General features: G+C 46.5%; 1 protein-coding gene across 1 annotated transcript in view; it reads left to right on the top strand.

The window, feature by feature from the left end:
* Nucleotides 1-11982, top strand: part of LOC137361864 (probable G-protein coupled receptor 139) — a 29607-nt gene extending 17625 nt beyond the window's left edge. Inside the window, exon 2 of the mRNA XM_068026467.1 lies at nucleotides 11084-11982. Coding sequence (XP_067882568.1) covers nucleotides 11084-11982 — 899 coding nt within the window. The remainder of the gene's footprint in view (nucleotides 1-11083) is intronic.
* The last annotated feature ends 1077 nt before the right edge of the window (nucleotides 11983-13059 follow it).

Genomic DNA, 13059 nt, shown 5'->3' with positions numbered 1-13059 from the left:
ACCCCCACCCCAACCACCCCGGCCTCGGTTACTGGGCTCCAGCTCTCACTGTTGTGCAGCCTCGGTTACTGGTCGCCAGCTCTCACTGCTCCCTTACCTCAAAAGCTGGGCTCCGGCTCTCAAGGCTCCCCAGCCTCGGTTACTGGGCTGCACCTTCAATGCTGTCATGCCTCGGTTACAGGACTCCGGCTCTCGTTGCTCCCTGGCCTTGGTTAATGGGCTTGGGCTCTCACTGCTCCTTTGCTTTGGTTACCAGCCTCCAGCTTTATCTGCTACACAACCTCGTTTACTCAGCTTCCACTCTCACTGCTTCCCGGACTCAGATAGCGTGCTCCATCTCTCATTGCTCCCCAGTTTCACTTACTGGTCTTCGCCTTTTCCTGCTGATCGGCCTCAGTTACTCGATCCCAACTCTTGTGGCTCCCCAGCCTCTGTTACTGTATTCTGGCCTCCCACCAGCGGTCCTGATGATGATGGGAGAAAGAGGTGCGACGCCATTGTGGGGGAGGAGTGGGGACGGCATGGTAGGATGGAGACAGGATGGCATGGGTGAGTTGAGGATGGACGTCATGGTAGTTTGGAGTGGGGCGGTAAGGGGTGGGAATGGCATGGGTAGTATATGACGGTGGTTGGGGACGGCATGGGAACAAGGTGTATGATGGGGAATGGCATGTAATGATATGAGAATGTTAAAATGTTTGGGATGATATGGCATGAGACGGATTGCATGGCAATAATGGCCAATTTACCTATCAACCTGCAAGTCTTTGGCATGCGGGACGAAACCGGAGCACCCGGAGGAAACCCACGCAGACACAGGGAGAACTTGCAAACTCCACACAGGTAGTAGCCAGAATCAAACCCGGGTCGCTGGAGCTGTGAGGCTGTAGTGCTAACCACTGCGCCACTGTGCCGCTGTTACAATATCGATATTAATTTCAGCACTAACATTTCTGAATCTCTGCTCGCGGATAAGAAACAGCAATGATACTAGGTCTGAACCCGGGGACCATGACTACAAATCTTGCTCCAGTCTGAAAAGCAACTGCCATTCACCACAATGTTGATATGAAAAACGTACTGAAGTTGTAACTGTACTCATTAATATTTACCAGTCGTCATATTTATTATAAATCTGTTATTGCTCATGTTAACTTTAATAGTTTTTTTTATTTACTTGTCAATCCATTCACTGATTCCAGCTGATTTTTTTATTGTATTTCCTAATACAGTTTGATGATCTACTTTAAATCCTGTGTCCAGCAGAAATAACTGTCAAAGGTACAGTAATTTGATCCATCATTGGCTATGTTAATAAATGTATAAATGTCTCTCTCAACTTCTTTAAACTGATGTTTTTGCTCCCAACCTAATGTCTGATCCCCTATAATTTCCCGTTTTTACAGTTATCATAGTGACGATTGAGATTATTTGTTTCATTAATTTTTCAGTGGGCTCATTTCCAATTACTGCTTTAAAATAATTGAATTCCGCGCTGCCTGTCACAGGTGAGGGTATCTCTCAGTCAGTCCAACATTTAACTTTCTATGCAAGGGAAAAGTGCTGCAGATCCTGCAAATCTGAAATAAAAACAGAAAAGGCTGGAAATATTCAGCAAGTATGACAGCATCGGTGGACAGAGAAAAATAAATAATGTTTCAGGTCAGTGAATTAATGTTTCCTTCGTCAGAACTGGGAGAGGTGAGAGGTGGGACGGTTTTTAATCCAGGTAGGTAAAGAAGGGAGTTGAGGAAAGTACCAATGACAAGGTATATAATACAATGGAAAACAGGAGAGATTATATCACAAAATGACGATAGTGGAACGTAAAATGGGATGGCAATGGGATAAGCAAAGAAACAAATGATGGGTGTAGAGAAGGTGTATGTGGGAACATGCAAAATCACGACAAACAGCTGCCATACAATAACATGATTAGATGTTATGATCTGAAATTGATAAACACAATTTTGATGATGGCACCTACCTCTTTGCTGGCTCTCGGTTCTCACTGCTCCCCAGCCTCAGTCGCCTCTGGCTGTCGATTCTACCTCGCCTCGGTTACTGGACTCTGGCTGTCGTTGTTCACCAGCCATGGTTACTGGGCTCCGGCTCTTGCTGCACCCCGACCTCAGTTACTTGACTCCAGGCGCTGCTACTACCAGCCTCAGTAACTGGGCTACTGGCTCTCACTATAATTTCCATCCTTGGTTAATGGACTCCAAACCCTGATGTTACCGGCCTCGGTTACTAGACTCTGACTCTCACTGCTTACAGCCTTAGATTCTGGGCTCTGGCTGGCTCTTGGCCTCGGTCAATGTTATTTGTTTCCTGCTGCACTCCAGACTCAGTGCCTCGGCTTCTGGGCTATGGCTGGTTTCTGGCCTCGGTTACTGGGCTTCAGCTTTTGATACTCTTTGGCCTTTATTACTGCACTGGCTTTCGCTGCAGCTGGCCTCAGCTACCGGACACCGGCCCTTGCTGTTCCCTTTCTTCGGTTACTGCCCTCCTGTTCTCACTGCACACCAGTCTTGGCTACTGGATACTGATTCCAACTGCTGTCCGGCTTTCGTGACTGGGCTCCAGATCCCTTTTGCTTCCTGGATTCCATTACTTGGTTTTGGCACTTGCTGCTTCCCGGGCTGGAGAACTGCGTTCCAGCACTTAGTGCCCCTGGCATCGATTACTGGGTTCCAGCTCTCGCTGCACCCCACGCTCTGTTGTTGTGCTCCAGACTCCGCCTCTTGTTGTAGCCCAGCTTCTGTTACCAGACTCCAGCTTTTGCTGCTCTTGGCCTCTCATACTGGGCTCAGGCTTTTGATGTTCCCTTGCCTTGGTTACTGGCCACTACCTCCCGCTCTCCTCGCCTCAGTTAATGGCGTCCAGATCGCGCTGCTTCCTGAAATTGATTTGTGGACATTTCTTTTCTGTTTCCTGGCCTCGAAAACTGGGATCAGGCTCCATTATTGGCCTCTAGGCTCCGCCTTTCACTGCACCCCGGACGTGGTTCCTCGGCTCCAGCTCTCATTGCTTCCACCTTTATTTACCGGGCTCCAGCTCTCGCTGCTCCCTGGCATTGGTTACTGGGCTCTGGCTCTCACTACAACCAGCCTCAGCAACTGTTCTCTTGCTCTCAATGACCTCCAGTCTCGGCGAATGGGCCTCTGGCTCTCGCTGTTCACTGGCCTCATTTATTGGGCTCCAGCTTTCACTATGCCCTAGTCCGCTCATGGGCATCAGGGCTTGTTAATCCCCAGCCTTGCTTACTGTGCAGTGACCCCTAGACCACACTGTTCCCTGGCCTCAGCTATTGGGTTCTGGCTCTCACCACTCCCCAGGCTCAGTTACTACGGACCTGCCCTCAGCTCTCGCTTCTCGCTCTCCTCGGTTACTCTTCTCTGTCTCCTGGCCCTCGCTCTTCCCTAGCCTCGGCAATTGGGCTCCTGTTCTCGCTGATTCCCGGCCTTGGTAACGAGGCTCCAACCCTCTCTGCTCCCTGACGTTGGCTACTGGGCTCCAGTTTTCACTGCTCACCGGCCTTGTTTACTAGGCTCCCGCCCTGTATGCTCCCTGGCCTCAGTTACTGGGCTGCAGGTGCCACAGCTTCCCAACCCCAGTTATTGGGCTCTGGCTCTCACTTCACCACAATCTCAGTTACTTGTGTCTTATTTTCACTGCTCCCCGCCCTTGTTACTAGATGCTGGCTCCTGCTGTTGCTGCACCGCCTCAGATAGTGGCCTCAATACCTAAGTTTCTGCAAGGAAAATGGGGGAGGGGTCGATATGATCCACAGTGAGTTGAACTATTTCAATATTGCTGAAAATAGAGACCAGTTGTTGAAGCTGTTCGTCGTGCACTCATCAGGACATTCCCAAGCATACCAATGTAATGGAAAACTGGTGCATTGTATCAAACATGTCCCTTCCACTGGTCACAACAGGCAATGCACAGGCTGAATCCAACAAGCCAGTGCTTGCAAAACTTAAAACACAGTGTCCAACATTAGATGTGATTCCGTAATTGGGCAGCATTTGCGAAATAATCCTCAGTGTGCCAAGAAGTGTACATTTGCAATTACATGAAGCTGCATGTATTAGTAAACAGAGCCCTGTTCTTTGCAGAAAGAAAGCACATGTACAGACATTGCTCCTGATTCAGATAAACAAAATAAGTGGCTCTGTCTCTTGGCTCTCACTCTTCCCCAGCCACAGTTCCTGGACTCTGATTTGCGCTGCTTCCAGGCCTTCGTAAATATGTTCCAGCCATCCCTGTTCCTGACCTTTGTTCCTGAGCGCCGGTTGTCGCTGCTTCCCTACCTTGGTAATGAGACACCTCTCTTCTCTCTCCTCCTAGACCTTGGTCCAGCCATCTCTGGTAGCTGCTCTCGATTACTGGGCTCCGGCTCTCTGTGCTATGGTCTTGTTCACTGGGCTCCAGCTGGCATTGCTCGCTGGCCTCAGTTGCTGGGCTCTGGGTCACACTGATCTCTCGTATTGGTTACCAGGCTCTGATTCTCACTGCTCCCTCACTTTGGTTACCTTGTTCTGGCTTTCAGTGCTCCCTAGCTTCGGTTACTATGCTCAGTATCCCAGCGCACGCTGTGCGCACCCTTTGGTTCTGCGTTCTGGCAGGTTCCTGGCCCCTGTTACTGAGCGATGGCTCTTGCTACTCTTTGGCCTTTGTACTGGACTCCGGCTGTCAATGCTCCCTGTCCTCGGTTACTCACCCAACGCTCGCACTGGTCCTTGACTTTGGTTACTTGCCTCTGGTTCTCACTGCTCCCCAGCCTCAATTACTGGGTTCTGGCTCTCACATTGGTACCCACCCTCCTGCACCCCCTTCACAACCCCCGTCCCCGCCCGCGCCGCCGGCCTCAATAACTGGGTTTAGGCTCTCATATTTCCACCTCCCCACCATCTGGCCTCGGTTTCTGACCACTGGCACTCACCGCTCCCCGGCCTCGGTTACTAGGCTCCAGCTGTCAGTGCTCCCCGGCCTCAGATAGTGTGCTCCATCTCTCATTGCTCCACAATTTCACTTACTGGTCACCGCCTTTTACCACCCATTGACCTCAGTTACTGGCCTTCAGCGCACTCTGCTCGATGGCCTCAGTTAATCGGGTTCTACTCTAATGGCTCCCCAGCATCTGTTAATGAGTTATGGCTTCCACTGCTGGCTACTGATGATGAAGATAGAGCGGTGTCCCACCATTATGGGGAGGAGTGGAGACAGCATGGTAGGATGGAGAGGGGACAGCATGGGTGGGTTGAGGGTGGATGTCACAGTAGTTCAGAATGCAGTGGTTAGCACCGCAGCCTCACTGCTCCAGCGACCCGGGTTCAATTCTGGGTACTGCCTGTGTGGAGTTTGCAGGTTCTCCCTGTGTCTGCGTGGGTTTCCTCCGGGTGCTCCGGTTTCCTCCCACATGCCAAAGACTTGCAGGTTGACAGGTAAATTTGCCATTATAAATTGCCACTAGTACAGGTAGGTGGTAGGGCAATATAGGGACAGGTGGGGATATGGTAGGAATATGGAATTCGTGTAGGATTAGTATAAATGGGTGGTTGATGGTCGGCACAGACTCGGTGGGCCGAAGGGCCTTTTTCAGTGCTGCATCTCTAAATTAAACTAAACTAAACTCAGTTAAACTAAATGGGGCGGCATGGGCTGGGAATGGCATGGGTGATCTTCGAAGGTGGTTGTGTATGGCACGGGAGCAAGGTGTATTATGAGGAATGGGAGGTGATTATATGGGAGGCCTGAAATGTTTAGGATGTTATGGCATGAGGTTGATTGCATGGGAATGTTGGATTGGAATCGTACGGGGAGTTAAAGGGAGTGCAATATAGATCGTCATTTCAGCACGAGCATTTCCGGATCTCTGCTGGTGTATAAGAAACCACCGTGATCCGAGTACTGAACCCTGGGAAACATCACTCAAAAACCCTTTCCTGACCGAACAACAGCCATTCACCACAATGTTGAGAAACAAGTTGTGACTGTCCTCATCTGTAATTACAAGATGTCAGATTTATTGTAAATCTGGTATTGCGCATTTTAGTTCAATAATCTTATTTTGTTTATTTTTCAATCCTCTCTCTGATTCCAGTTGCAATTCCTGTTCTGTTAAAAATCTATTTCCTAATACTGTCATGATGTTTTAATTTAAATCCTGTCTCCAGCAGAAATACCCCGAACTTCTTTAAACTGGTGTTTTGACTCCCAACCTGATACATTATTTTTCTGGGAATTTCCCTTGGTTACACTTAACTTAGTAATGATTGAGATTATTTGTTTCATTAATTTTTCAGTGGACACATTTCCAGTTATTGCATTGAAGTAATTGAATTCCGCGTTGCCTGTCACAGGTGAGGGAATCTCTCAGTCAGTCCAATATCTAACTTTCTATACAAGAGCAAAATGCTGCAGATGCTGCATCTGAAATAAAAACAGAAAATGCTGGAAATATTCATAGGTCCGACAGCATCTGTGGAGAGAGAAGTATAGTTATTGTTTCAGGTCAGTGACCCTTCGTCAGAACTGGGAGAGGTGACAGATGGTACAGATTTTAGGCCAGGCAGGGAAAGGAGGGAGTGGAGGAAAGTACAAATGGCATGGTCTGTAATAGAGTGAAAAACAGGAGAGATTATATCACCAATTGACGATAGAGAAATGAAAAATGGAATGGTAATGGGAGAAGTAAATAAACAAATGATGCGTGCAGATGAGGTGTAAATGGGAACATGTGAAATCACCACACACAGCTGCCACTGACACCACTAACAGCTTAGATGTCATAGAGTCATAGAGTTATATAGCACAGAACCAGGTCCTTAATCCCATCGTGTCTGTGCCGGCCATCAAATACTTATCTATTCGAATCCCATTTTACACCACTTGGCCCCGAGTCTGGCGTTCAAAGTGCTCCTCTATATACTTCTTAAATGCTGCGCGGGTTCCTGCCTGTACTACACCTTCAGGCAGTGTCTTACAAATTCGAATGACCCTCTGGCAGAAGAAAATCCTAAAATCCCATCTAAACCTCCAGCCCCTCATCTTACATCTATGCACCCTGGTCATTGACGCTCCGCTAATAGAAAAAAACTTTTCTTCCTATCTATCCTATCAATGCCCCTCATAATTTTCTATACCTCAGTCATATCCCCCTCAGCCTTCTCTGCTGTAAGGAAAATAACCGCGCCTTTTCAGTCTCTCTTCATTGCTGAAATGCTCCGGCCCAGGCAACATTCTGGTGGATGTCCTCTGCAACCTCTTCAGTGCAATCACAGCCTTCCTATAGTGTGGTTCCCAGAACTGTACACAGTACTCCAGCTGTGGCCGAACTAGCATTTTCTGCAGTTCCATCATAACCTCCCTGCCCTCATATGTTTTGCTTAAGAAGGCAAGTATTCCATATGCCTTCCTAGCAAACTTATCTACCTGTGCTGCTGCCTTCAGTGATCTATCGACAAGCACACCAAGTTCCATCTGACCCTCTGTACTTCTAAGGGTCCTACCATCCATTGTATATTCCCTTACATTGTAACCCCTCCCAAAATGTATCATGTCATACTCATCAGGGTTAAATTCCATTTGCTACAGCTCCGCCCATCTTACCAGCCCATCTATACTGTCCTGTAATCTAAGGCTTTCCTCCTCACTATTTATGACACCACCAATTTTCGTGTCATCTACGAACTTACTGATCATACCACCTATATTCTCGTTTAATTCATTAATGCACAGGAGCAACAGCAAGGGTGCCCGCACGGATCCCTGCGGTGCACCACTAGTCACATGTTTCCACTCGCATAAACAACTCTCGATCATTACCCTATGCCTCCTGCCACTTTGCTAATTTTGGATCCAATTTGCCAAATTGCCCTGGATCCCATGGACTCTTACCTTCTTGACCAATCTCCCATGTGGGATCTTATCAAAAGCCATACTGAAGTCCATGTAGGCTGCATCACTTATTTTACCCTCATCTGCACATCTAGTTACCTCCTCGTAAAATTCAATCAAGTTAATTAGACACGATCTCCCTGATAAAACCATGCTGACTATCCCTGATTAATTCCTGTCTCTCCAAGTGGAGAGCAATCCTGTCCCTCAGAATTTCTTCAAATAGATTCCCAACCACTGATGTCAGACACACCTGCCTGTAATTACCTGGTTTATCCCTGCTACCCTTCTTGAATAATGGCACCACATTCGCTGCCCTCCATTCCTCTGGTATTTCTCCAGTGACCAGAGAGAATTAGTAAATTTGTGTCAGAGCCCCTGCTATCTCCTCCCTTGCCTTACATAACAGCCTGGGATATATCTCACCTGGGACTGCGGATTTGTTCACTTTTAAGCCCGCTAAAACAGCTAATATTTCCTCCCTCTCAATGCTAATATGCTCCAGTATATCACAATCCCGCTCCCTAATCTCTACACCTACATCGTCCTTCTCCTTAGTGAACACTGATGAAAAATAATCATTGCAAACCTCAGCAGATCCGCACACAGATTGTCACTTTGATCCCTAATGGGCTCTCCACTTTCTCTGGTAATTCTCTTGCCCTTAACATAATTATGAAACGACTGAGGATTTTCCTTTATCTTGCCCACCAGTGTTTTTTCATGTCCCCTCTTAGCTCTCGTAATTACTCTTTTAAGAACCCCTACACTTTCGAAACTCCTTTAGTGCCTCCGCTGTTTGCAGTGCTCTGAATCTGCCATAAGCCTCCTCTTTCCCTTATCCAATCTTTTATATCCGTTGACATCCAGGGTTCCCTGGACCTGTTGGTCCTACCCTTCACTTTAGCAGATACATGTCTGAACACTCGCTATTTTCTCTTTGAATGACTCGCATTAGTTTCATGTAGAGTTTCGACAAGTAGCTCTCCCATTCCACTTTGGCCAGATCCTGTTTGATCATATTAAAATCGGCCTTCCCCCAATTCAGTTACTTTATTTCCTCTGCATCTTTCCCCTTCTCCATAAGTACCTTAAATTTTACAGAGCTATCCACGAAATGCTTGATCACTGACACCTCATTACCTGTGATGTGACCACCTCAGTAACCGTGCTATCCACGACGGCCTCCGCATCGCGTATGCTCCACAGTGAGTCCATCCGCAGATCCAGGTGCGCATTGCAGTCAACCAGCAGCTGCAGCTAAACACATTTCCTGCACACATGGTTGCCAGGGACATGGCAAGTTTCTCAGATATCCCTCCTTCGCAGGAGGAGCATATCACAGGGCTGAGCTCTATTGCCCTGACTTACCCTTAGAATAAGCTCCTTAGTTACACCCTTTAATACAGAGTAATAATTAGGGTAGGAACCTTTTTCCACTCCATACACTACCACTCAGAATCTAAAATCCCTACCTTTACATTTAATTCAGCGATTGAAAGTAGTAAAAATAGGCTAGAAACACCCACCTGTTCCTACTTACCAATCAGCTGCCTCAACTTATCTTGCCCAGCAGTGCTTTTTCATGAACCCACCCCTCTATACTTTCTATACACCTCTAGGGTCACCGTTGTGTTCAGCGCTCTGAATCTGAAATCCTGATACAATCGTCTATATCCCGTTACATCCAGTGTTCCCTGAACTTATTGGTCCTACCCTTCATCTTTACTGGAGCATGCTGGCACTGAACTCTTCCTATTTCCTTTTTGAATGACTCCCACTGGTCTGATGTAGACTTTCCTACTAGTACCTGCTCCCAATCCACACTGACCAGATCCTGTTTTATCATATTGAAAGCAACCTTCCCCCAATTCAGTACTTTAATTTCCAGTCCCTCTTTGTCCTTTTCCATAACTACATTAAATCTTACAGAGTTATCGTCAAAATCCCCGAAATGCTCCCCCACTGACACTGCCACCACTTTTCCGGCTTTATTCCCTACGATTAGGTCCAGCACTGCCCCTTCTCTTGTAGGACTTTCTACGTGCTGGTTCAAAAAGCCCTCCTGGGTACACTTAACGAATTGTGCCCCTTTAAGCATTATGCACGGCGTTCTTCCCTATTCTGGTATGAAACTCTTGAAGTCAACTTTGATGATTACACCTGCCTTTTAACTGGTTCACGGCTTTCACTGCTCCCCAACCTCCATTAGTGGCCTCTAGCTGTCAATTCTAACCAGCCTTTGTTACTGGTCTGTGGCTGCCGTTGTTCGCCAGCCTTGGTTACAGGGCTCTGGCACTTGCTGCACCCCGGCCTCGGTTACTGGGCTCTGGGCCCTGCTGTACCGACCTCAGTTACTGGGCTACTAGCTCTCACCAAATTCCTAGCCTCGGTTACTGGGCTATGGCTTCCACTCCTACCCGGACTGCCTCTCACTGCTCACACCCTTAGGCTCTGGTCCCTGGCTGGTGCCTAAATAATCTTCAGCGTTCGAAGAATTGCGCTGACAACCAGTTCATGATTGCCAGTAGGGCTCGCAGTGTGGCGAATTTGCACTTACTGGAAGCTACATATATTAATACACAGAGCCCTGTTCTTTGAAGGCAGAAAGAACACGTAAATTAAATGCTCCTGTTTCAGCTAAACAAAATAAGTGACATCCATTCGTTGGCTCATTCCTCCGGGCAATGCCTTAACTGATCAGAGTCAAGCTCCCTGGTTTAAATTGCAAACAAAGCTGAGCAGTTAACGGTCAGTCATCGGAAACTGATGCATTCTCCATGGCAGAGCCTCTACCAATCAGATTTCACTTGCCAACTGAGCAGCACCTTCTTCTCATATAGCATCAAGTTACTGTTTTTTCCTCACATTCATATACATTTGGATTGTCCTTATGAGTGTGTTTAAGCCGAAAAGCTGCGAGAATATGTCTCTATTTTCAGAAATACTCAAGTTTTGTAATATTAAACGACTATTTCAGTGTTTTCCTTTTATCATTTAATCTATCCTGCCTTCCTCCGTTTCACAGACCATCCCGTTTGTTAGTTTAGCTACAATCACTTCAATGCATCACTGGACACAGGAACACATATCGAAATCTCAATGAGTCCTCAATCAAACTGGCAACTTTGCGCACAGCCTGATGTATAATTTCCCTGTTTATTTCCCTTCCTCTCAGTTAACTTGCTGACGATTGGGATCATGTCTCGGCGAAAGTGCGGTCTCTCCAATTGTGTCACTCGCTACCTGGTGGCCATGGCAGCGGCGGATCTACTGGTCATTATCTTCGACCTGATATTGAGGCACATTCCCATTGTTTATCTGGAACAACTTAATTCCTTGCGGTCCATCCCCGTGTGTAATATCCACGCAGTCCTGCTGTTTGCAGCCACAGACTGTTCTGTCTGGTTCACCGTCACTTTCACCTTTGATCGATTTGTGGCCATTTGTTGCCAGAAGCTGAAAAGTAAATATTGCACCGAGAAAACGGCAGCTGTGGTTCTGGGAACAGTGACTGTGCTGAGCTGTTTAAAGAACATCACCTGGTATTTTATTTTTACAGGTCGGTATTCGAAGGTGAACATGCCTTGGTTTTGTTCTGTTACAGATGGTATTCGGTTCTCTCGGGTCTGGATAACAATCGAGCTCTTCTGTCACATTCTAACCCCATTTGCCCCATTTGTGGTGATTCTTTTTCTCAATGCTTTCACTGTCAGACACATTTTAGTAAGTAGCAGAGCACGCAGCAGACTCCGGGCTCACAGCATTGGGGAGATTCGCAGAGACCCAGAGATGCAGAGCCGAAGGAAATCGATCATTTTATTGTTAGTTATCTCGGCAAATTTCATATTGTTATGGGCAGTATTCATGGTGGTTTCGATCTGGAGCCAGTTGGATAATTTAGGATATCGGTCTGTAATTCCACCAATGTTTCTGCTGCAAGTGGGTTACATGCTGCAGCTCCTGAGTTGCTGCACAAACACTGCGATTTATGCAGTGACCCAGGCTCAGTTCAGAGAGCAGCTGAAGAATGTGTTGAAATATCCCTTTACTCAAATTGGTAAATTCATTCAATAATGAGAGGAAGCGAATCACTGACTATTTCCAACAGCATCTAATTTCATTGCACATTTCCAGCAGCTGACGTATTGCATCTGTCACTATGATGACAGCGGGGTGGGACCTAAAACTGGCCCTATTATGACAGAGCAGTGGGGCGCGCGGGTCTGGGTGGGAGGTGTTGGTGGGGTGATGGGGCGGGCAGCTTATCGTTATGGAGACAGGGTGCAGCCTGTTCCCATGCTGATGGCAAAATGAACAGTGAGCAGGGTCTGATGACTGCCGACCACGCCCATCGCGCTGACACAGCTCACTACGCTGAGAGCAGAGTATGCTGGGGGAATGCGGCAACAGCAGCCCCGTCCACCGCGCTGACCCCGCCAACGCGCTGAGGGCAGAGTCTGTTGCTGAAAAGCGTCACCAGCGGCCCGGCCAACCGGCAGTCTCAACAGCAACCAGGCAACAACCAAAACTGCAACAACAGGAAGAATAGAGCAAGTGGTGAGAAGATTCAGCCTTAAGTACTTCATACCCGTTTATAAATCTTTATGATAATTTCGAAACTTTATCATCGTTTACAATTCTTAGAATCATTACAAATGATCTTAAGAACTGCATAATACTTTATAGTCCTTTACTCTTCTTTATATTACTTTATAACCATTTTAACTATTTTATGACACGTTATAAACATTTATAATCCTTAATTATAGCCCTTTATAATGCTTTATAATACTATATAATCCGTTATAGAACTTGAGATACCTTTATGATACTTCACGTTCCTTCAGACAATTTAAAATTATTTACAACCTTTTATGGTCCTTTAGAACCCTTGATAATCCGTTATAATACTTTATAAAGTTTTGTAATACTTTATAATCTTTATAATCCTTAAAAGCAATTTATAATGCTTAATAACTATTTTACTGATGCTAACTCTTTGTCCTCCTTTATAATCCGATAAACCAGCATAATCCTTTATAACCCTTTTTACCAGTTCATAATAATCTCTCATCTTTATAATATTTATAGTCCTTTGCAGCCTTTTATAATCTTTCATAAGTCCTTAGAAGCCTTTGTAATTCTTTATTA

The sequence above is a fragment of the Heterodontus francisci genome, unplaced genomic scaffold, assembly GCF_036365525.1.
Source record: "Heterodontus francisci isolate sHetFra1 unplaced genomic scaffold, sHetFra1.hap1 HAP1_SCAFFOLD_101_1, whole genome shotgun sequence".
In the NCBI taxonomy this organism is placed as follows: Eukaryota; Metazoa; Chordata; class Chondrichthyes; order Heterodontiformes; family Heterodontidae; genus Heterodontus; species Heterodontus francisci.
This window is presented reverse-complemented; position numbering and strand designations above follow the sequence as displayed.